Source organism: Antechinus flavipes, chromosome 5 (assembly GCF_016432865.1).
Source record: "Antechinus flavipes isolate AdamAnt ecotype Samford, QLD, Australia chromosome 5, AdamAnt_v2, whole genome shotgun sequence".
In the NCBI taxonomy this organism is placed as follows: Eukaryota; Metazoa; Chordata; class Mammalia; order Dasyuromorphia; family Dasyuridae; genus Antechinus; species Antechinus flavipes.
The window spans coordinates 53,661,294-53,684,984 of NC_067402.1; the positions used below are offsets into that span (position 1 = coordinate 53,661,294).

The window sequence follows — 23,691 nt, forward strand, 5'->3', positions numbered from 1 at the left end:
GTCCTGAGCTGTTAAACATTTTAATCAAGGACTTGGAATAACGTGTGATTGACATGCTTATCAAATATGCATAAGTCAAAGTTGGGAGGGATATTTAACGAATTGGATGATAGATTTCAAATTCTGAACGATTTTGATAAGCAGAATATTGGGTCAAATGTAATTTGATACTCCATGGGGATGAACATAAAGTCTTTCATCTGTGAAATCCATCTCACAAATAGACAATGAGGAAGAGATCTGGGTGATTTTAGTGAAATGCCAGCAGAAAATGAGTAAGATAGGGATTGTGATTATTCAGTCATTTAGCTGTGTCTGATTCTTTGTGACCTGATGAACCTGAGGATGCCAGATCCTTCTTCCTCCACTATCTCCCAAAGGCGAATTTGGATAGAGTTAGGGATATGGCAACCAAAAAAATCTAATGGACTCATACTGGATTGGGGGTCCATGACCGAGAAGATGATGGTGCTTCTGTACTCTACAATGACACAAACACATGCAGCATGTGTTTTATATTTAAAAAGTGTTCTATATAAAGTTATTATTTGAATCATGAATCCATTTTAGAAAGCATATTGGTAAACCATAAGGAAAGGTTATTGACAAGCTGCCTAGAAGGCAACCAAGGTGGCAAATGATCTCAAGGTTCTGCCATATTAGGATCAGTTGAAGGAAATGGAAATGTGTAGCCCAAAGAGAAAGATGTGGATGGGGGAAGGGGTTGGACATAGGATTTCATAAATTCAAGTTTTTGCATGGTTCTTTTATGGAAGAGGAAATGATCTTCTTCTGCCTGTCCCCAGAGGGTCATAACTAGTAGCAAAGAGACAAATGATTTTAGCTATCTGAAAATGGAATGAACTTTCTCATGAAGTAATAAGAATATTATAAATATTATTCCATATCACACATAACACATGTATGGGTTTATACATAAATACATGTGTCTATACACATATGTATATGAATGTGTATATTTATACATATATATAGATATGAATATATACATGTGTGTGTGTGTAAACCAGAAACTGGAAAAAATATGAGACCTTCACTTGAGATCTCCAAACAAAGGCTGGATGGTCATTTTGGGGTACTTTCTTAAGGAAATCTTTTAAATATTGGATGGACTAGATAGTCTCTGAGGACCCTTTGAAGTCTGAGATTTGGGGAACTTGTAATTTTATGGTTTTTTTTAACACATTAGAAGATTTATAAATGGTTAGTCATATTGTTGTCTGTACAAATAGGATATAACTACTTAATGTGTGTATGTGTGTGTAACTAAACCTGATGTTTCATGAATAGAAAAGTTTCTATCAATTATGTGTGTGAGTACATAAGATTGAAGGTCAAGTTAATTTAACTTATTTATTTGTTTTGTTATTGCTCCATATAAAATAGGATTTGTAATTGCTTAACTTAACCTGACTCCTAATTTTTACCTTCATAATTCACTGTAGACTGATAGCATGGAATGTAGAGGAAGTTCAAGCCCTTCCTGTAGTATCTATGCTAGATTAACTGACACTGAAGTCAGCGAGCCTCTATGACAGCAGTAGGATCCATAGAAAGAATAGCCTTGATGCTGACATAGCAGAAAATCACAATTGCCCAACTCGCTTCTTTCCTTCTAGGAAGCAATTTTTTTCCCCTCTTGCTTACGCTTGTCTAAAAAATGTGTCTGTGTTATTTTTCTCTCTCTCTCTGTTTAGAGGACACAGATACACTGTGGATTGGGTTAAATGATCTCAAGCATCAAATGTTTTTTGAATGGAGTGATGATACCCCTGTGACCTTCACCAAATGGTTACCTGGAGAGCCAAGCCATGCAAATAACAGGCAGGAAGATTGTGTCGTGATGAAGGGAAAAGTAAGAAGATACGCACTAATCACTGTCTTGTACTAGCCAGAGCTTGCTTCAAACCAAGCCCGGCAAATGTTCCCTTTTCTTTCTGTTCAGCCCGTTATGAATGGGTACTGTAGATTGGGTGGGCAAACTTACCCTTATAACTAAAAAGTTGATCTTCCATTTGTTCAGCTCCTCCAGCTAGCTCCTAAAGAGGAATTCCCAGCAGGTTCTAAAAGAGAAATGAGTTGTTTATATAAAAAAATGAATCAGAACTGGCCAGTCACGTTGGCTTCCTCTGCCTGGAGCCTGTCTACAAGGACTTTGCACACAAGAAGAATTTGAACTTCATTCTAGCTAGTCTTCCACACACAGCTTTTTATGCTCTGATCAGTCCCCTAAGAATACATAACATTATATTTTCTGAGGCTTCTTGGAGTGGCTATCCCTTAGCAAATTAAATATATGATTTGAAAATCTAATAGTAGATAGTAAAGAAACAATTTCAATATTTTAAGGTGCTCATACTCACAGGTTAGGTGCATTCAGCTTCTAAGAATTCTGGTCCTTCTGCTATAAATTATCACTTAGTCATCAGTCAGTGTGGTAAGGTGAAAAAAGTGATGGATTCAGTGTTACCAGAATTCACATCAGTGGTAGGCTGGCAAAGGTTTAGCAGCTGACTCTCCAGAAAAAGAAATACTAACAATACAGTTTTAATTCTAACCTGTATTAACTCTTTCTCTAACATTTTCTTAAGGCTAGATAATCAACAAAACAAACAAAAACTCAATCCCTGATTTGTAGTATTTGCTGATTTTTGAGGTGCAAATGCTCACCCTGAAATTTTAACAATGGACTTTGGAGTTGGTATGAGTTGACTCCAGCATACTCCTGGTTCACATCCTGTTTCTGCTACTTAATCATCTTGAACAAGTTACCTAAGCTGTCTGTGACCCTAAAATATCTGTAAAGTAGAGCGATTGTGCTAGATTACTTCCGAGATCTCTTCCAGAAATAAATTGATAAACTTATGAGCCTATGATTTTAAGTCCTTACATTTTGTTGTATAATTTGGGAGGAATCTCTTCAGCTCCTAGAACCTCTGAAAAGGGGGATAAATACTTGTGCTACCTTCTTCATGGGATAATGATGCTCTTGCTATAAATTTAGGGTGTCCCCAAAGTTTCTGACTGATTTTAAAGCAGCTTAATACCAGCAAAGGCCTTGGTATGTAATATGTAGGAGCACTATTTATTCCTAAATTTTCATAAGTCTTACTGAAATTTAGCCATCTAATCGTTTTCTGGACTTCCTAACAACTAACAATATCAGACATTTAATATAGCACTTTAATTTTATATTTAAAAAGTATTTTACATAAATTTTATTATTCGAATCATGAATCAACTCTGACAGAGAAGCATTATAGGCATTATTTATTTCATTTTATTGACGCGCAAGTGATTTGTCAGGATCACATAGCTAGCTAAGTCAACAAGATTTATTAAGTACTTACTATGTGCCAGGCACTGTGCTAAATCCTGGGCAGAAAGTCTCTATCCTCAATGATCTTTTATTCTTTTGGGAGAAGAAAACACATAAAATGGATTTGATAAACAGGTGGGGTATGTTTGTTGGGGAAAACTATTAATGTTCACTGTGAGGAAGTATGGGGAAAAAAAGACCTGGGAATCAAAAGAGCAGCCTAGGGAGCAATGAGGACACGATCGGCCTGGATGCCAGCTTTAAAATATAGGTTCTGGAAGGAATCAGTCAATCAGAGGGAAAGGCCAAAAGGATAAAGGGTACTTTTAGTGTGTGAAGCCCAGCAATAGAAGGAACTTCAAGCGGAAAGAGATTTCTGTGGCATGGTGAAAAAAGTCCACAGCCAGAAACCGCTTAGAGATGGGATCTGAATCCAGCTTTTCTTATCCACCTTTTCTTATTATCTGAATACACAGCTAGTCTATTTTCACAATTAAAAGGTTTTTTTTCTTTATTTTAGATTTTTTCCTATTATTTGATTGACTTTATCATGTCTAAAAATTTTAGTTTCTTTTTTAAAAATGTTGAACACAGGGTGTGAATTCAGTATTCCCTTTAAATAAACCTTCTGAACATTAAAAGGTCCCTTTGAGTTTCCCCAATCTGTATGTGGTGATTGCCACAAGGTGTGATTCTTGTAACTTTCAGGTACAGGATCTGGGAAGATGATAACATAGATAATAGAACCCCTTAAAGTTAAAAATGCTTCAGTTGTGTTTGCTGGTGAGCTTAAAATGGTCAAACATGACACTGGGAAATGGGCAGGTTCTTTGACTCCAATGCTGACCTGCCAAGCTATGTTTAAATATATTCTTTCTTTTGTAAGAGTTTGCCATCCTTATATCTGACAAAACGTAACCCTGTGTTTCTCCCAAGGCACTTTGCACTCTCGGGGTTTGAACTATTATCACACTCCAAATATAGCATGTCGTGGACCACACCACGAGTAATTGAATATAAAGACATAAAGGATTTTCTTTAAGAAATTATCTTCCATCTTTCTAGAAATTTCTCCTTTTCTACTCCCAGATTCCCTTCTCTTCAGTTTTTTTTTTTATTTTAATATTCCTTCATTCCATTAGAGCAGGGGCATTCTTTCAATTAGTGTTTGATTTGAGCTTGTATAGAAGACAGATTCATGCTCTCCTTTTCTTCCTCCCTCTTCCTCCCTTCTCCTCCTCCTTCCCTCTCCTTCTTTCCCTCTCTCTCTCTCTCTCTCTCTCTCTCTCTCTCTCTCTCTCTCTCTCTCTCTGTCTATCTGTCTCTATCTCTCTGTCTTTCTATCTTTCTGTCTCTCATTCTGTCATCTTTTCCTCTGTGTGTGTTCTGTGTGTCTCTCTGTCTGTTTTGCTCTGTTTGTCTCTGTCTCTGTCTTTCTGTCTCTCTCCATCTCTTTCTCTCTGTGTCTCTCTGTCTCTGTCCCTCTGTGTTTGTCTCTCTATGTCTCTTGGCCTCTGTCGCAGTCTTTGTCTCTCTTTCTTCCCTCCCTCCCCATGTCTTTCTGTGTCTCTGTTTTGCTCTCTATTTCTGTCTCTGTCACTCTGTCTCTCTTTGTTTCTTATCTCTTTCTCTCTGTCTCTATCTATCTCTCTGTCTCTGTCACTGTTTTTCTTTGTCTCCCTCTTCCCTCTTTCCTCCAATCTTTCTGCGTTTCTGTTTTGTTCTCTGTCTGTGTCTGTCTCTCTCTGTGTCTGTATCTCTTTTTCTCTCTATCTCTTTTCTCTCTTTCTTTAGGCAGGCATCTTGCCAACCTCTAGGCTTTTTATACTCACAGGCTTACTATGCTCCATCACTCTGGATCCCACCTTCTCTGGTCTAGCCAAACTGAACCACTTGCATCTCCTCCTAAAAAATACTATTTCTCCTCACTTCTGCACAGACTGATTCCCCACAACTGGCCTACTCCCTCTTTCCATCTCTGCCTCTTAGTCTCTAAGAGCACATGAAATGCTTCTTCTTACTCAAAACCCATCCCGGTCTTCATAATGGAAGTGTTCTTCCAAATTACTTTGCATGTGTTTTGCATTTTTTTTTTTTTTGCATGTTTGTGTGATCCCATATCACACAGCTAGAAATACAACCTTTGTCTACCTTAGTTTCCTGAACTGTAAAATGGGGATAATAACAGGTTGATGTGTGAGGGTTAAATGAGATACTGGTAAAGTAGTTAGCACAGTGCCTGCAGGGCACAGTCAGCACTCTATAAATATGGATTTCCTTCCTTTTCCCATCACATGTTTCGATGGAGGAGAGTGGGTTTAGTTAAGGGAGGTAGGGTGATGCAGTGAGATGCTTGGGGCAGCCAAGGGCAGTATTAAAGCATCTTGTTGAGTGGGAACACTACCCAGCATGGAAGAAATAATTTTGCTGAATCCTCTATTCCTTCTTTCCCCAATGGAATTGTAAGAAGAATGGTCCCAGAGAGACCTCCAGTGGCCTTGTCAAGTATATACTCAAAATCAGTCAAAACACAACAGCACAGCAAAACAGCAAGCATTTGTTAAGTGCCAAGGCCTTTACAAATACTGGTCCATTTGATCCTCAAAATAACCTTGCAAAGTAGAGGTTATTATCACCCTTATTTTAAAGTGGAGGAAACAGAGGCAGACAGTAGTTAGTGTTATTTCCTGGGCACACGGGTGACACAGTTAGTGTCTGAGACCACATTTAAACTCATATCCTCCTGATTCCAAATCTGGTGCTCTATACACTGTGACCATCTAGTTTCCTCAAGAAAATTCTTTATTTTTTATTTTATTTTATTTTTTTGTTTTTAAAGCATATCATAGATAGTTTTCAATCTTCACTTTGCAAAACCTCCAATTTTTTCCCCACCCTTCCCCTCAGCTCCTCCCCTAAACAGCAAATAATCCAATATATATTAAACATATGCAGTTCTTCTATACATATTTCCATAATTATGATGCATCAGAAAAATCAGATCAAAAAGGAAAAAAATGAGAAAGGAAATAAAAAGCAAGCAAGTAACAACAACAAAAGTGAGAAGACCATATTGTGTTCCCACAGTCTTCTCTCTGGGTTCTCTCCATCACAAGATCATTGGAACTGGTTCAGGCAAATTCTGAAGGAATTAATATTCTACTTAGGGAAGACTACTTAGTAAAAGGGGTTGAAATGTAGGCTATGTGTGGGAAATTAGGTTCAGCCAGAAGATGATGGATGTTTGGCCAACTTTGTCCCACCTCCAAAATGGAAAAATTACCAATCAGTTGCCCACTTTTTGCTAACCCATTGTGTTAGGTCTTTATTCTCAAGGAATCTACCTTGGATCTTGCTTTTCCCTCTCAAAGATACACTTGCAAAAAGATGGAGGAGTCTGATCAGCTTTTCTTTCCTTCTTTTTCCCCACAGAATGGGTACTGGGCCGATCACCCTTGCGAGGGTCATCATGGTTATGTCTGCAAATCAAAACCACTTTCCACACCACCTGTAGTGGAAGTAGATACAGGCTGTAAAAAGGTGAGTGCCAAGTGTCGCAGCATGAGCCAAATTCTGTGACTCATTGGTTTTCTTGATCCATCCAAGTGGTCCATGTTACACAGCAAACTCTGAAATGCTCAGATACGGCTGTCTTTCTCAGGAACCCTCCTTGCTTGCGACAGGGTCAGTACTGTGTCGGGAAGGGAACAGTGCCAGTGAAAATGAGTAGGGGGGCTAGGAACAGTCAGATCATTAAAGGTGGGAAGCATGTTCAATCAAGTCTAATATGCTTAAAGAAGAGAACAAATATTTATCAAACATCTGCTTGTGACAGACACTGCTAAGTGCTTTCTAAATATTATATAACTTGATTAAGGAGCAAGGGCTAATGATCATTTCTTGGGGGCATCTTGGATGATTGTATCTTGAAAGTATTCTGCTCTCAGGATTCAAAGGAGAAGAGAGGTGAGTAGTTGGGATATAGATTGCAAAGGGGCGATTAAGTGCTCAAATGTGCAATTAGGAAGGCACGAGTTCACATTCTAGCTCAATCACTTTCTAGCTGTCTGACTACAGTCAAGTTATTTAATATTATTAACCACAGTTTCTTCATTTGTAAGATGAGAAGCTCCACTCCTCAAAAAGTATACAGTTTAATTGAGGTGGGGAGAAAATGGTTCTTTTGAGACTCTTGTGTTCCATGTCTTTTCCATGATACATTACTGTAAAATGTTATCAAAAAGTTGTGCTTTTGTTTCCATAGGAAATTAGGGATCATTGACAGAATTTTGTAATTTCTCAAAGATCATCTAATCTGCTCTCCTTCCCCTGTTTAATTCAGAGTTCAACTCATTATCCATTTGTTATGGTCTGATACACACACACACACACACACACACACACACACATAATATATATATATATATATATATATATATATATATATATGTACACACACACACACACACACAAACAAACATATTCTAAGCCATCTAAATATTATTTAGGTTTTGATGGCTTAGTTCTTTGCTAAAATTTATTGAAGATATGCTTCTAAGTTTCATCTGTGTTGTTAATATTTTCTCTTTCATTTTAAGTTTTGACAAGGGGTAGGGAATCTTTTTTACTTCCAAGGGCTATTTAGATATTTATAAAATCATTCATGGGTCATACGAAATTATCAAATTATAGAACTCAAGCAGTGGGAGGTTGTACCGGACTTTCAGCTCATCACTGGCTGCAGTTGCCTTAGAAAATGATTTTGCAGGACTTATATGACCCACAAATTGGACATTCCCCACCTCTGGTTTAGACAGTCAATGGAATATTAAATCAAATCCTGATTTATAGCATTTGCTGATTGCCAATAAATAAATGACCACACTGACAATTTTACTATCAGCTCTTGCCACTAGGTTCAAATTGGTGCTAAAGCTTCCCTTCATATATTTTCAGTTCTATATCACATTGTTCATGTTCTTTAAACAGTTTTAGAAAATCCCTTCCCCCATTTAAAAATGTTGGGGTTCAAAGCTTTAAAAAAATACATAGCAAATGAATTTGAAAGTCTGATAATATTATACCATTGCATGATTATATTAACAGGGATGGAAAAGACATGGTCCTTACTGTTATATGATTGGGCAGACACTTTCAACATTTGAAGTAGCAAACCATACCTGCATAAACCAGAATGCTTACCTAGTTACTGTGGAAGACAGGTACGTAATGGTTTTTATTGTGTTTTATTTTGTTTTATTTTTTTGGTTAAATTTGTGAAGGAACGAAAGGGTGATAGAAAGCTTTCAACTTTAAAGTGTTCTACATATTTCCCCATTAAAAACAACAAGCATCCTAGAGAGTAAGTTACAAATGATCTAAATTTGGTCCATACATCCAATTCTATTCTTTGATTTGTTAACATAGAGCAATATTAAAAAGTTATCAGGTATTTTTTGTTTTGTTTTGTTTTGAACAGACCTTTGATTTCATTGGTCCTTAGGCAGCAGAGAATGCTAGAATTAGAATAGGAAAGGATACATCCAAATTGAGCTATAGACTCATTAGGTGTGTGATCCTGTTTGAATCACTTAACTTCCATATCTCAGTTTACTCATCTATTAAGTGAGGATAATAATAGCACTTACCTGCTACAGTAGTAATGAAACTAAAATAACTTAAAAATCTTAAAGACACACACAATAATAATTATTAGTAACAAAAGGAAAAACTCTAAGTGAGATGACTTTCTACCAATGCTGATCAGTACCTGCTCTCTAATAATTTTAGGGATGTGCATAGGACATAAAAAGGTTAAGGGACACATAACTAATATGTGTAAGAAGCAAGAGAGTTTTCAATCCCTGGTGCAATACTGCCACTCTTTCTAATATAATTTTGCATATATTTACTCTGGAACATAACTTAATAAATAGATCAACTCCTCTACTAATTTGCATTGTGATTTTGTATCTATCAATATAGCAATGCAAAAAAAAAAAAAGGAATAATAAGGGAAGCTTTATCAATTCAAAACCTAAGGAATGGCTGGGTTGGGTGATCATGGTCACAATTTATATAGTACTTTCAGAGTTAAGAATTGCATCCCTCAAAACAACTTTGTTAGCTAAGGATCACATGCATGAAAGGAAACTAAAGGTCAGAGAGGTTATCTCCATCGCACTTCCCCATTCATTTTCCAAAAGATTATATTGTTGTTCAGTCATTTCTGACTCTTTGTGACCATATTTGGGATTTTCTTGGCAAAAATACTGGAATGGTTTGCCACCCTCCTTTCCCAGCCCATTTTTATAAAAGAGGAAACCGAGGAAAACATGATTAAAGTAACTTGCCCAGAGTCACATAGCTAATAAGTGTCTGAGATCAGATTTGAATTCAGGAAGATGAATCTTCTTGACTGGCACGCTATCTACATGGTACTGGAAATCATTAAGTTTTCATAGTTCTAGCTCTGACTTTTCCTGGAGATTACCTTTCAAAGTTTCTGCATCACTTACTATTTGGTATCTTTGTCTTACAGATTTAAATGCGGCTAAGGTTGTATGGTTCCAAGTGATTTTTTTTTTTTTAAGCATTTTGCTATTGTTCATCCTAGATTTATAAAATTCTGCTTAGATGGAAAAACCTTCTGTGTTCTTTATAATTTTTTGAGTTCTCATATTTTGAACTCAGCATATTGGATCAATGAATGTTATTCAATGAAATACATTGTATTTTCCTCCAAGATTCATAGATTTTCTTAAAGAATACATTGTATACATAAAAAAAAAAAAATCCACATTTCTACTGGCTGAGTGTGCAGGGATACAGCATTAGATCTGAAGTCAGGAAGATCTGAGTCCAAATCTACCTTAGATATTTATTAGCTCTGTGACCATGAGCAAGTCACTTAACCACTGTCTGCCTGAGTTTCCTATCTGTAAAATAAGCATAATAATAGCACTTATTTCCAAGGGGTTTTATGAGGATAAAATGCAATGATATTCTTAAAAAGCTTTGTCAACCTTACAAGTGCTATATAAATTTTATTGTTGTTATTATTATTAGGCATTAACCACATAACAAAAACAGTTGATGCATCTTTTCCAATTTGTTTCTTAACATCAATTTGTGAGAAATTCCCATAATATGATTGTGTGTTTCCTATTTTCTCTTTTTAGATATGAACAAGCCTTTTTGACCAGTCTTGTTGGATTGAGGCCTGAAAAATATTTTTGGATTGGACTTTCAGATGTACAAAACAAAGGGACATTTAAGTGGACCATTGATGAAAATGTCCAGTTTACTCACTGGAATTCACTTATGCCTGGTAATTGTATTGCTTTGAACTCATGCCTTAATTAAGTTCTAACTGTTATCTATAATGTTTCACATAAAATAGCCCAGAAAAATATAAACTCATTCTATTTTCCAATAATGATATTTATCATTTTATTATATATATATTTTGGGGTGGTTAAACAATAAAAAAAAATTTTATTTGCCAGGAGATACTTCTACATTTGCAAAATGCTTTTTGCATTTTGTGATAAATGCACATCTTCAGGAGTTTTCAAAGATAATTGTTTTCTTTTTTACAAAAATATTTATTTATTTAAAACTAAATACAAAATAAGAAAAAAAATAGAAAAAGAAAGACAGAAAAGGAAAATTAAAAAAAAAACCCCAACAATGTACCATATGCCCAGCAGAACATCAGGGAGGATTCAAAATATATAACAATAAATTTGCATTTCAAGAAAGCATGTATAATAATAGATGAGATTATATTCATTTTTTATCTATTTTTTCTTTGCTTCCTTGTAGGTTATTCTTTATTCTCTGGTGTGTATGTTTTATTTTATTCTGTTTTTCTCTTTCTCATCCCCCTCACCTACACATTCACACACATTCATACATACACACCATATACATACATATATCTATATGCACATACATATACCTATATTCATGCATGTATATACACACGTACACATTTGCACATATGTAGACATGCATCTTAAACAATATCAATGTGGCTGATATATAAAGTAGATTTCTTTCTTAATTGAATCTTTAAGTTTGACTTTGAGATCAATGATTACTAACCCTACTTTTTTCCCTAATTAATTCAGATATGTTTTTAAGCTTGGAAACTTTAAAAGTCACATAAGAACTTTGAGGAATTTCAGTGTAATATTTTTTGGGGAGGGGTTGAGACAGAAAAATGCACAGTATTAGAAAGAGGAGTGGGGAATGATACCTAGATGAAGAATAATATTTGTATTCTTTATGCTGTGATTTGGATTACAGATTTAAAATTATAATGAACCTTTAAGGCCATCTATTTCAAATCTCTTAATTTATAAATGAGTTATTGGGGGGGGGGATAGACTTTAAATGTCTTACCTGAGGTCATATAGGTAATAAGTTCAGCATCCTTTCTGCCATACAATTCCTGGTGGTTTCTGAATGAAACTTATTCTCAAGAATACGTTGCTTCGTTTCTATACCAATGTGGTAATATGGCTTGAGCGGCATATTAACAAAAATGGGAATTTCTGGAAGATGAATATATTGTGGAAACACATTCCAGGCTTGGGAGACCATCATTGTAAAGTAAAGGAGAGGAGATGTAGAATAGTGTGTGAAGAAATCATTTGACTATGGTGTAATTACATGTAAATAGACTGGAAAGAGAGGAAGGAACCGTGTTATGAAGAATTTTAAGCAGTAACAAATTTATATTTCATCCTAGTAATTACTGCCAGATTGCTAGTCCACCAGCAATGACCATTCCCCCTATTCCTTCACAACTTGGCCAGCATTGAGTTTTGCTGATTTTATTTTTGTCCACTTGATGTGTTAGATGGCACTTTGACTTTTACCTCTTTCATTATTAGTGAGCTGAGAACTTTCAAGAGATTATTAACAATTTCCTTTATCTCTTTTGAAAACTTTCTTTAGGTCCTTTTACTGAGAATAACCACTATGACTTTTAAATGATTTCATATTTGTTCCAGATGCCCAAGTTTTTAAAGGTCATATTTGCTTCAGTATTTTTCTTTCAGTTCTATTGGTTTTTATTGCATAGAATTTTTAAAAAATATGTAATCAAAAATTAGGGATAGATTAACATATTAGGAAGAATACCAACCTTATAATCAGCACGAATGATCTGTTGTGTGGCCATAAATATATTACATAAACTCTTAGCATTCCAGCGAGTTTTCTGTCAAACTTACAGTGAAAATAAGATCAGAATCGATGGAGTTTCCATAATGAGAATTCCCACATTGATGAAAAAATAACATGTAGACACATATTCCATTACACTAACAAAATAATCAATTACTATCAACATAGTCAATTTGAATATATTCCAGAATACCAACATATTAATCTTTCAATTGTTTGAAATATCATTTTCTAATTCTTTCCCATTATAAATAGAGTAACTATGATTTTTGGAGGGTCAAAATGATTCTTTTTTTCTCCAATTTACTGGAGCAAAAGGTTTAGATCAGAACAATTTTTCCCCCCTGAGGCAATTGAGATTAAGTGACTTGCCCAGGATCACACAGCTAGGAAGTGTTAGGTGTCTGAGATCAGATTTGAACTCAGGTCCTCCTGACTTTAGGGCTGGTGCTCTATCCATTGAGCCATCTAGTTGCCCCCACAATAATTTTTTAATGAAAAAAATGTAATTTTTAAAAAAACTGAGGCAAAGTAATGTCTTTGGAACCTAGCATGATAAATAAAATAGGGACATGATTGCTTGTTAATGCACTAAAATGAAATCTTAATCTCCATTACATTAGAAAATTGATGTTTTATTACTGTATGTTTTATTTGAGACTTTAAGATGGACTTTGAAATATATTTTACTACTTTGAGCCTTTTGTCTTTCCATGTAAATTTCATTTTGATTTTTCTTGTTACATAAAGAACTGTATCAGTGTACTGGTTAAATGGATGTGTTGATATGAGTGTCTAAGCTTTCCCCCCATCATTCCCCAACATATATCCTTTTAAAGTGTTCTCATGATTTTCCAAACATGCTGCTTTTTTTTTTTTAAACTCTGTGCCTCTTTCATATGATTTCCCTTGCTTGGAATGACTTTCCATTGATTTTTAAATCTTTCTCAAGGATTAACTCTACTTCCACTTTCTCCTTGGTTCCTTAAACCTACAGAATATCCTCTGATGACTGTAGTACTTAGAGTTTGTACTTTACATTTTAACATTCAATTATGTCCTTTTTCATGGTGTATATAATTAAATGTTCATTTGTTTTGTTTCTTCAACTAAATGATTAGCTCTGCTAGTACAGGGACTATGATGTATACTTCTGTATCCCTCTTCAAGAATTATGTATAATCAGTCAACCAAAGTACAAGTATTTGCAGGATTCCTGGTATAGAGAGCTGAAATAGGAACTCCACAAATTCATGTACCTTGACTTACCGTTTATGCACAATGGAATTTTAATGACCAAATAACGAATATATTTAGAAATGTTAAGAAAATCTGATCAGTTGTATATTTTTTAGCTCATGTATATGAAAATAATTTTCATCATGATAGAAATCATCGGATAGTTATAATCATCTTGCTCTATTTTGTGTCTAGGAAGAAAGACAGGGTGCGTTGCCATGAAAACTGGGATTGCAGGTGGATTATGGGATGTTCTGAAATGTGAAGAGAAAGCAAAATTTGTCTGCAAACACTGGGCAGAGGGAGTAACTCCTCCACCAATACCTACAACCACCCCTGCTCCAAAATGTCCAGATGGGTGGATTTCCAGTAGCAAGACAAACTTGTGTTTTAAGGTAAATATCAATCATCAAACTGAAAAAGTATTTAGAATATTTAAGAATGAAAAATGTTCTGGGAGTTCCTTTTATAATGCTGTCCTTCATCACCTTTTTCTCTTTTTTCTTTCTTTCTCTTTTCCTAAATCTTCTTGCCATGCCCCTTAACTTGCCCCTTCATTTTTTGTTTGAGAATTTCCCATTCTTTTTTATGCTAATGTGTTTTCTTCTGCCCTATCTTCCTTGTTCTAAAGATCTAACATGTCAAACAGTTATATGATAAACTAATCTATACTAATGGAATTTTAAGTAAAGTCTCCAGAAATAACTTCCCAATTTTTATTGACTGACTCACTGTTAACTATGATAATAACAAGTTAGTAGGGGAGATACTTTTGGAAATGGCCCATTAATTCCCTTCAAATTATAACTCATAATGACTACTTATTCTCTATATACAGAGGGATGAATTTGAATTTGTACCCTGTGGCATCAGAATTGTATTAAACAGATTTTATGGTTGGGATTTAAACATTCCTTGTGCAAGGCAAATTATACTTTCTGATGAAATACACATTTTGGTGGCTACTTATATATTCATGCTATTTACACATTGTGAATATATGTATATTCACATTCACTATATATACACACATATGTGTATGTGAATATTACACCAACCCACATAGATTACAGAAATGATGGAAAACTTAAAAAAACTTCTCCTACTCTGCACATAGCACTACAGGTGTGTGCTATGGGCATTTTGGGGGGATCTATTGTGGTGCGAATAGTCATGGATGATCAAGCTAAAAACCCGCAATATGGCAATTGCTTATTTAATTATACACTTGTTTGCTGCCCTATATCAAATGAAATCTCATCAAATGAAAGAAATTCATTTTCTTAATTCAATGAGGTGTATTGTAAAAATAATATATTGAAAAATTTTACTTCTAGGTTTTTGGCAACAGCAAATACTCTAAGAAAACTTGGTTTGATGCTCGTGACTTTTGTAGAGCAATAGGTGGGGATCTTGCCAGAATCACAAATAGAGAAGACCAGTCTACAATATGGCAGAACATGTAGGTGTCATTTCTCCACTCAACTCCTTTTCTTTTAATTGTTTATTGGCAGTTGCATCAGTAATGCTCTTGGGTTATCTATGAAGTTATTGGATAATGCTGATCCTGAAGAATTCCCTATAATCATGCTTAACTGGTATCATCTAGTTACATCTCCTTTTCCCCATATATACATCCAAGAACAGATTTAAATGATAGTTTCTTTTTAAATATGCTAAGTAAATAGCAACTGATAAATTCTGAGTATCTTTAAATTTGTTGGAATAATTTCTTATAAGCTTTATGCTATTTGAATATGTCTCTGTATGCTAACACAACTATAATTTATGAAGGCCTGTGCTCAGACCTCATTGTTATGTCAATTTATTTTGTATACTTATTTTTATTTTTTTTGCTGAGGTAATTAGGGTTAAGTGACTTGCCCAGGATCACACAGGTAGGAAGTGTGAAATGTTAAGTGTCTGAGGTCAGATTTGAATTCAGATCCTTCTGACTCCAGGGCTGGTGCTCTATCTGCCATCTAGCTGCCCCTGTATACTTATTTTTAGACACAACTTTTTACTTTTGGTTCCTGTAGCTTACCAGACTTATTTCTTATAACATTATGTGTTATTTTTATCTTTAATATATATTTTTAGAGGTACTTCAAATTACCATGATGTGTTTTGGCTGGGATTGACAATCGCAAATACTGATGAGGGATTCACCTGGTCGGATGGTTCCCCAGTGAGTAATTCCCTCAGTCATTCTGATGCATGAGGGACTTCTCTGATTTTATTATTTATTGTTATGCTAATCATTTGATTTGGACCCCCAGCTTGGGGATGCATCATTTTCATGACTGCTTAAAACAAATTTTCTTCACTACTCTGGGATTTGAGTTCTTAGATGCCCAGTTCTTTTTTTTCTCAGATAACTGTAGCAAGCTTTCTGAGTATGGTTGGATTTGGCTTTCTGAGTATGGTTGGATGTGTGGAAAAAAGTTAAGGGAACTTTGGCATTGTCATGAAATTGATCTTGAGAGATAATGATTTTATGCAATTTTTTCTACTTCTTTGTCTTATCCTTGCCATGATGCTTTTCTTTTGCATTTTAAAAATTAATCTTATTGGCACCTTTTATTTTTTTAAATACCTTCATTTAAATCTATCTCTCCTCCTTTCTAGTAAGCTACTACTTATAATAAAAATGCAAGTAAAAATGAAAAAGCAATTCAGCAAACTGACAAATATATCAAATGCATTAGCATATCCATAATTTTCAGTCTCTACAAGGAAGCCATCCATGACTTATTAGCAATAATTAATAATAATAACTAATATGTATATAGTTCTTTAAGGTTTACACGGGTCCTCAAAATATAACTCTTTTGAGGTAGCTACTCTTACTATTCTCATTTTATAGATCAGGAGACTGAAGTTGTGCGATTAAGTATGTGGTCCAAGTTCACATAGCTATTTTGAATTCTGCCTCAGAATTCAAAAGCAAATTTCCTGACTCTAAATCCACACTCTACCTACCATTCCATTTAGCTGTCTTTAAGAGAGTTAGAGAAAAAGGTTTTCTTGGAACTCAAGGTTATGAAAATAGGGAGTATTTTGGTACTGTATGGCTGGCTATATACTTTTTAATCCTCTTATATAGGATTAAAATTCAGCTGATTTTACTAAAGGAAGGTAGCACAAATCCTAGAATCAATATTAGCATACTTGATTAAACTGAAAAGTAAATAGTATGCTTTGATTTGTATTCAGGCTCCATCAATTCTTTCTCCGGAGACAGTAGCATTTTTAATCATAAGTCCTTTAGAATTGTCTTATAGTATTGTATTGATGAGAATAGCTAAGTCACTCATAGTTGATCATTGTACAATATTATTATTATCATGTGCAATGGTCTTCTGTGAACTAAGGCTATTCTGAGAAAGAATGGAAAAGCAAATAATTGAAACTTGCATCCTCTCTTTCTTAGGTGGACAAAGCATGTAGGAATGGAACCTTGTAGTATAGGAAATTCCCGGGTGAGGAAAGTTCCTTTGCTAATGCAGACCAGCCCCTTCTCTGAAACACAGTTTTAACAATTAACGATTAGTGACCTGTGACATTATTGACTTTTTCAGCATCATTTGGTCAATATTTGTCAAATGCAGGATTTGAATCTGAGTCTTTAACTCTCTGAGGCCAGCTTTCTATCAACTATGCCATCCTACCAGAAACTATGGTATAGTTAGTACTGTAACTAACTAGAATTGATGCATTCACTATAGGTGACATATGAAAACTGGTCCTATGGAGAACCGAATAATTATGACAACACTGAATTTTGTGGTGAGTTGAAGGCTGATCCTAGCATGCGCTGGAATGACATTAACTGTGAGCTTCTCCGCAAGTGGATTTGCCATATCAAAAAAGGTAGGCTTATAGTCCCTCCTTACAGGAGGTGTGCTTTATTCCCCTCCATAGTTTGGAACAAGGCTTCTTAAACTTTTTCCACTTGTGATCCTTTCTGCCCAAGAAATTTTTATTTTACTCTGGGTATATAAATATATAAAATAAGTATACCCATCAAACATTTACTAATAATAAATAACAATTTTGTGATTCCCCTCATTCAGTCACATGATCCCATATGGAGTTGCAACTCACAGTTTAAGAACCCTGGGGTTTGGAGAACAGAACAAACAAAATTCCATTTAAAATTGAATAGGAATAACAAAAAGGATTTGGAATGATAAGGATTCTTTCATTAGATAAGAATGAAGTATCTGAATGAAGATAAGATGAGGCAGATACTATTACTATTCATATTTAAAGATGAGGGAATTGAGGTTCATCAAGGTTAGTGACTTGTCCAGGTTAATACAATTAGAAAATATTTGAGGCAAGACAAGATTTAAAGGCTTGTCACTTTTTAAAATTTTAGTTTATTATGAATGGTTGAGAAAATAACATCCTGCAAGGAATTGTATCTAGGGTTTCATAAAGAAATTAACCATTCCTGTTTTTCAGATTACTAGATGTCAGGAAATAATTATAGATAATTTGACCAGTAATTCTCAATTATCAGAACTCAATTTATTTATGGCAAATGTTGTCTTTACCTTTTTATGGACTCCTGGATGCTCTGTTTAACTCATAAAAATGTAAGGTGTGCAGAAAGAAAAAGAAAGATGTTTAATTATTCATCAATGTTTCTCTAGTTCTTGAAGCTTAAGCTGATTTTCTATTTAAATTTTCTTTGTCTTCCAGGAGATGAGCTGAAACCGGAGCCCACACCTTCCCCTGAAAGCAGTATGTGTTCACTCATTGTTCAAATATTCAATTCAGTTGTGCTTTTTTTTTTTTTTTTTTTTTAATTTCTCTTTGCTCTTTAATTAAAAAAAAAAAAAGCACAGAGGTACAGTTGTGTTTCCAGACCCCTCTTCCTTTGGTCTTGACTCAGCATGAGTGTCAGCATTGGTCATGCTTTGCAGGATATGGGCCAGGTTCATTTCAATAGGAAACCACTCAACCATACCCTAATATGCTAGTATTAGATTCTTGGCATTGTGGAGAGTAGGGAGGAAGCAAAATTTCTACAGACTTTGAAGAAGTGGATTCTTGGTACTGAATGATCCTGTAACCAAATCTCTCTTTCATCCTTCCCTACGATGTTTTTGCTTTGGGGTCTTGGTATAGAAATGTCATTATTCCCAGTTGAGTTACACTGCTCTTTGTGACTTTTGAGCCACCCAGTGGCTGCTCCCTGAGGTCCTCTGGATCACATCCCTGAAATTTGCTTCTTTATCTTTTAGACCCACCAGTCACTGAAGATGGATGGGTGATCTATAAAGATTACCAGTACTATTTCAGCAAAGAGAAAAGTACAATGGAAAATGCACGGGCATTCTGCAAGAAGAATTTTGGAGACATAGTTACCGTATCGGGTGAAAGTGAAAAAAAGTTTCTATGGAAATATGTAAGAAAGACATTTATTAATTCAAGAATGAGGGAAAAAATAGGCTGAGCAAAGATATGACCTAAATTTCATTCAGGATGCATAGCAACTAGTGACAATTCCTCAAGTACTATGCCAACCTCTCACCATGGTTGTATACCTGTCATATCACAAGATACCAGGAGGAGGAATGCATGGGGCAAGAGTGATGGTGTTGAAAGGAACCTACCGGGTAGTGTTGGCATGGGCTTTATTGGGCACAGACCCCAGAAGCAGGTATCTTCTGCCTGTAAATGCATGCTTACTTAGAACCCATCAGTATGTTCTGTGTCAGCTCTGTACTGATCCTTCAGAACCTTCTTGTCACTACCTACATGAGCCCCGACTGCCATCTTATCTCCATGACCATTTTCAGGTTGTAGAATAACAATTAACAGTCCCTCAGTGCAGAGCCATATGTAGGACTGAGTCCCTGGGCTCTGGAATTTGGGTCCAGGGGCAACCCTTCTTGGTGTGGTATGGTTTCTCCTTATTGTCTGCTTATTTCACATCCTCTCTGGCTTCTGCAGACCTTTGCCTTATAATAAAGTCTCTTTCCTTAGCTAGCACTAGTCCCCGCTTTTTGTCCCTATGATAGGGACATTATGTCTCTGCAAACTGACTCCATACACATGCCATCTTCTTTGTCCCACTCCCTCCCAGAATGGGAGTGTTCAGTTATGACTCTAGGTACAAGTAGAGTTCTTCTTCATTAAAAACACTCGATCATTTTCTTTCCTCTCCAAACATCATCATGGGATGTTTAATATATATGCAGCTTCTCTGCAAAGAGCCCCCAAAGTATAACAGATAAAACTGATGATTTTTTTTTTTTATTTTATAATAACTTTATATTGACAGAATCCATGCCTGGGTAATTTTTTTTACAACATTATCCCTTGCACTCGCTTCTGTTCCGATTTTTCCCCTCCCTCCCTCCACCCCCTCCCCTAGATGGCAAGCAGTCCTATATATGTTAAATATGTTGCAAAAACTGATGTTCTTGTAAAAGAAACAAAGCACACAAAGCACATGGGTACCAGAAAATAGATCATATAGTACATTTTAAAATGGGCTTATTTGCTTTGATTGAAAATAAATTAGAAGGGTTACATAGTGTTTCTCTTCTTAGAATCTTATAAATAAAGCACTAAGATGATTTATCCTTGTTTCTGATTAGATCTTGAAATAGACTATCCTATTGATCACTACTCTATAGTGGTCAATATGATGTCTGATTAATTAAAGAGAAGAGAAATGTTTGTTGAATTAACTTGATTCTTATGTAATTAAATGAAACTAAATATTCATTTCTACGTTTTAGGTTTCTGCACTTGATTTGGAGGCCACATATTTCATTGGCTTACTCATCAGCCTGGATAAGAAGTTTTCGTAAGTGAAACTAATGATAAGGATACTTGCAGTTACATGGTGGCTTATGGTCACAAAGCACTTTTGTATAATTGTCTTGCTTAGTGTTTGCATTGACTTTGTGAGGCAAGCAAGAAAAATATTATCATTATTTTTTTCTAAATGAGGAACTAGAAGCTTAAGGGTTAAGTCATTTGCAGTGACAGAGTCAGGATTCCAATTCAGATCTTTCTAATTTTGAGTTCAATGTTCTCTCTATTCGACCACAATGATTTCTTTGATTATTTGAAGATCATTTGCTCTCAGCACAGTTAAGCTAAATAAGCTTTTAAAAATAAACAATAATTTGTTAAAATTCAGCATGTAATATATCTTAATGACAAATGAATAAAATTAGCATTTAAAAATTTTTTCCCTTCTAGCTTGATAAATCTTTCCTAAGTAGGGAAGATTGTTTCTTTCTGTAGCATTACATTTCTTTTCATTTTTCAGTCGTGTCTGACTCTTTATGACCCCATTTGGGGTTTTCTTGGCAAATATACTACAGGAATTTGTTATTTCCTTCTCCAGCTCATTTTACAGATGAGTAAACTGAGGCAAAAAGATTAAGATTTGATTTCAGGAAGATGAGTTTTTCAGTCTCCAGACCCATTGTTCTATCCACTATGCCCCTTAGATTTTTTGCAACAATAAACAACAACAAAATTATTTGATTTTTTCTTCCAACTTGATAAATTATCCATAAACAGGGAAGAATGTTGTTTCTCTCTGCAGGTTTACATTTCTTTCTTTGTTCTAAGATGCTAGTACTTATTTCTGAAGGATGCACTGTAGTAGAAACAATGAATTTATTAGAAATCTCATATCATTTTTATTTGTATTTTCCTGGGCAAATGAAACAAAACCTCTTTTGAGTTTTCCCACTAGCTATTGGAGCAGCATAATTTTGAAATTAAATCTCCACAAATGAAATGGCCATCTTTGAGAGACTTATCTGAGATGTTTTCCAGGTATCATAGGTATCATAGAAGGAAGAAAGAAAGAAAGAAATATTTATTAAGTGCCTTTTACGTGCCAGGCACTGTACTAAGCAGTTTACAGATATTTTTTTCATTTGATTTTTACATCTTCAAGAGGTAAAGTTACAGTTGAGTAAAGTAAGGATAACAAAGGTGAAATGAATTGCCCAGCATCATACAGCTAATAATTGTCTGAGGTTGAATTTGAAATCAGGTTCAGCTATATTATTGTTTTTTCTTTGGTGTGCTGTTATATCTTCTTTGATAATCTATCCTATATCTCTTATTTCTTAAAGTCTGAGCATTCTTCAGTGCTCTGTTCGGGACCCTTCTTTCTTTATCTTCCTTGATAATTTAATCTACTCCCATAGATCCAATTGTCACCTCTAGACAGACGATCATAAATCTATTTTTCTAGCTCTAATTTTTCACTATATGTTCCCACCTCAAGAGCTGCTTGCCAGATATCCTCACCTAGTGATCCCATTATGATCTCTTATACTTCTTGTCTAGAATTTCACTCATCTTTCCTTCCAAATCTGTTTTTTCTCCATTCTTCTCTAGATTTACTGATGGCATCACCATCCTTCTATTCACCATGCTTTGATACCCTGGAGACACCTTGGATTCTTCCTTCCCTCCCAACTTTAGTCAGTTGTCAAGTCCCATTGATTCTATCTTTACAATATCTCTTGAATACCTCTGCTCTTCACTCATGCTGTTGCTTTTCCAGGTCAAATCTCCATCACTTTTCCCCTGGGTCATTTTAGGAGTCTTCTATATGATCTCCCTATTTCTAGTCTCTCCTTTCTCTAATCCATCCTTCATTTAAACGTCAAGATAACCTTCCTACAGCACAGCTAAGACCATGTCACTTATCCTGCCTTCTCAAAAACCTTTAGTGGCCCTTAAAATTCAATTTCATTAATCTATCATTTAAGATCTTCTGAAGCTGGCTCCTTTATTTATTTATTTTTTTTTTTTAAATTCTATGTTTCAGCTACATCTGCTTACTCAATACTATCTCCTGTCTCTTTGTCTGCCTTGGAACTCCTTCTTCCTCATCATTGCCTTCTCAAAATCCTTATCATCTTCCAAGATTCAGGTCAAATACTGCCCTTATTTAAAACCTTTTCTGATCCCTTTAGTCACCATTGCTTTCTCTGTACTAAAATTACCTTCCATTAATCCTGTGTGTATATGTTATTATCCCTAATCGATTGTAAACTTTCAATAGGAAAAATTATTTTATTTTTATTGTTATATCCTAAGTATCAAACACAAATTGACTTAGTACAGATGCTCAATAAATGTTTATTGACTTGTACAAAATCTACATTTAACAAACATTTGATGAATTATTGTATATAGATAGCTTTAATATAGTGATTTTTAAAACCACTAATGGAAAGTTAATCTTCCATGATGCTTATTACTTTTCTTTTTTTTTTTTAATGTGTAACCTATATCTGATTGCTTACCTATTTTAACATATATTTGAAGGAAAGAAAAGATATTAAAAATGCATTTTATTGATGCCTTGCATTTTAACATCTCAATGATTTTAAACCATTCTTCTAGTTTGAATTCTGTTGGAGCAAAGAAAAACAATGAAGCAAAAACATCTTACACAATGACCATATGACAATATAGTACTATATTCTGCTCTAATATTCCTCTAACTCTTTGCTGTAATTCTTATTGTTTTTCAAATGATAAGTGATTGATGTTACTTTTTTTTTTTACCAGCTAAGAATATTGTTAATATTAGTCAAGCTGAGAAGAGATTAGAATTAACTTATGTAGATCATCCCATGATATATTTTGACTTGATTAGTTTTGATTTTGTAAGAAAATATGTCAGTGAAAAGTATTTTATTATATTTTTGCAATTTTCTTAATAATCTGTATCTGTAGAAAGCTAGATTCTCCACCCCCCCCCCCCACTATCCCTCCCCAACCCCTTGCTTCAGTAAAATGTAAGTATCTTAAAGTGGGAAGGTGAGTGGTATAGTGAATGGAGCACTGAACTTGGAACAGGAAGATCCATCTTCTTGAATTCAATTTTGGCATCAGATACTAACTAG

The 23,691-nt window shown here is 34.9% G+C and overlaps 1 protein-coding gene across 1 annotated transcript in view; it reads left to right on the plus strand.

Annotated features, from left to right (window-relative positions):
* The window catches only part of MRC1 (mannose receptor C-type 1), a 106,790-nt gene that overhangs the window by 56,263 nt on the left and 26,836 nt on the right, over positions 1-23,691 (plus strand). Inside the window, 11 exon segments of the mRNA XM_051962357.1 lie at positions 1,719-1,876; positions 6,773-6,880; positions 8,447-8,562; positions 10,522-10,670; positions 13,973-14,172; positions 15,115-15,239; positions 15,878-15,965; positions 17,506-17,650; positions 18,488-18,529; positions 19,033-19,196; positions 20,539-20,606. Of these exon segments, the coding sequence (XP_051818317.1) occupies positions 1,719-1,876; positions 6,773-6,880; positions 8,447-8,562; positions 10,522-10,670; positions 13,973-14,172; positions 15,115-15,239; positions 15,878-15,965; positions 17,506-17,650; positions 18,488-18,529; positions 19,033-19,196; positions 20,539-20,606 (1,363 nt within the window).